The following is a 1,826-nucleotide window of genomic DNA, read 5'->3' on the forward strand; positions in this document are numbered from 1 at the left end:
TGCCTGCGAAGTTGTTATCAATTACTAAACTGAACTGCCGTGGCAATACAGGTCACAGTAAGCAGAGATTCATGTACGTAACTCTCAAATGAAAATTTCGGCTTCATCAGGTACAAAGTGTTCGTAACTAGAGAGCACTTATTTCAGAAGCCGAATTGAAGAACATGACTTAACTTCGTACCTATAGGAAACAGGGTGTTCTGTTGCCACTTGGTGATCGGAGCAGGTGCTACTGTCTACTAAAAATTGAAACAAATCACGAAATATCATAAACTGGTCCAGTTCAAATATCATAAACCGATCCATAGTTCAATTTCCGATTAGTTGAACGGTGTAAAATAGCACAAAATATGGTCCCATGAAGATGATGAAATTGCACAACTGTTATATATAGTACCAATTTGATCTTATATTTTAATATTTCAGAGAGATAATTTTCTTGAAGGCTTTGCGAAACTCACCATTAAATATGGTATAAATCAAGGGATTAAGGATTGAATTACACCACCCCAACCATGTCAGTATTTTGAAAACTACCCCCTGTATGTGGCATTCCTCGCAGAATTCAAAGAGAAGAAACACAATGAAGAATGGTAACCAGCAAATAATGAACACCCCCGGTGAACACCCCTACAACAATAGCTAGAACAAAAGCTGCTTTCTTCTCTCTTTTGATAGAAATTTTATTTGTACTTTCTGCGGCAGAGGTCTCGGTGTTATTCTCTTGATCGACGCTTTGGCTCGTACCATCAACAGTTCGTATTGCATTATTCTGCGGTGCAACGCGGCGTAGTTGAAGTCTTCGAGTAGCTTGAAAGATTTGCCAGTAGACCGCGAGTACGATGATACACGGAAGATAAAAAAGAAGTGATCGGTTCCGCAATCGCAAACGCTGGGGTAGTTACAACGTAGCATTCCTTCGTGTTTGCAACATCGGATTCACCAACGAAGATCAATACTGGAACGGATAAGAGAAACGAAATGATCCAAGCACATGACACCGAAATCGTTGCTGATACCCATGTTCTTTTTGTTGCGTAACTATGTGGTTTCGTGATAGCAAAATATCTGTCTAAAGATATCACGCAAAGAAGCCATATGGACGCGGTGGATAGAAGAACATCTAAAGACGTCCAAAGATCACACAACCAAACAGGTAATCTCCAAACTCCATTAGTTACCTCCTGGTATATGGACAGCGGCATAACAACGGTACATACAAGAAGATCAGCAATGGCTAAAGATAAAATGTAGAAATTACCAACTGTCCGTAAGTTTGGGAATCTTACAACTGCAATACAAACAAAGGTGTTCCCAATGATGCCGTAAAGATCTAGAAGAGGGATAATACATAGTGCTGCTATTCTAAAACCATCTGAAGATAATGCGACAGTATCAGTCGCTGATATCGTAGAGTCCAGAGAACTGTCGATGGATCCATTGTGTACCATTATTTCATTACAAATGCAGCAAAGTTGTTTTTGTGGAGTGATAAATGACGAAATATGTAAGATAATACAATATTTTGCTGCTGTCTGAACAGAAGCGATTAAGTTAAGGAAAGCTGTTTGACAATATCCTAAAATAGCATTCGTAGAAACAAATATGACAAGTGATCGTACGCTTGAATAATAGTACAAGTAAAGTAAACATACTGAAAGTGAATGTTGATATTAAGAACTGACCGTATCACGAGAAAATCAATCTACGAGTGAGCTGGAAAGAGATATGCAATCGCATGGTGGTGCTGAAATGACGACACTCGTGGATTATTGCTTACTTGCATTACGCATGTCAGGGATTGAAACGATATCTTTAATATCGGC

The 1,826-nt window shown here is 39.0% G+C and overlaps 1 protein-coding gene across 1 annotated transcript; it reads right to left on the reverse strand.

The window, feature by feature from the left end:
• Positions 1-414: 414 nt before the first annotated feature.
• On the reverse strand, positions 415-1,451 carry LOC140165540 (D(1A) dopamine receptor-like). Its single transcript, XM_072188826.1, has 2 exons — positions 1,020-1,451; positions 415-555 (listed from the first exon to the last, which is right to left on the reverse strand). The coding sequence occupies exons 1-2, from the start codon at positions 1,449-1,451 to the stop codon at positions 415-417; spliced, it is 573 nt and encodes a 190-aa protein (XP_072044927.1).
• Between the last annotated feature and the right edge of the window lie 375 nt (positions 1,452-1,826).

Source organism: Amphiura filiformis, chromosome 12, assembly GCF_039555335.1.
Source record: "Amphiura filiformis chromosome 12, Afil_fr2py, whole genome shotgun sequence".
NCBI lineage: Eukaryota > Metazoa > Echinodermata > Ophiuroidea > Amphilepidida > Amphiuridae > Amphiura > Amphiura filiformis.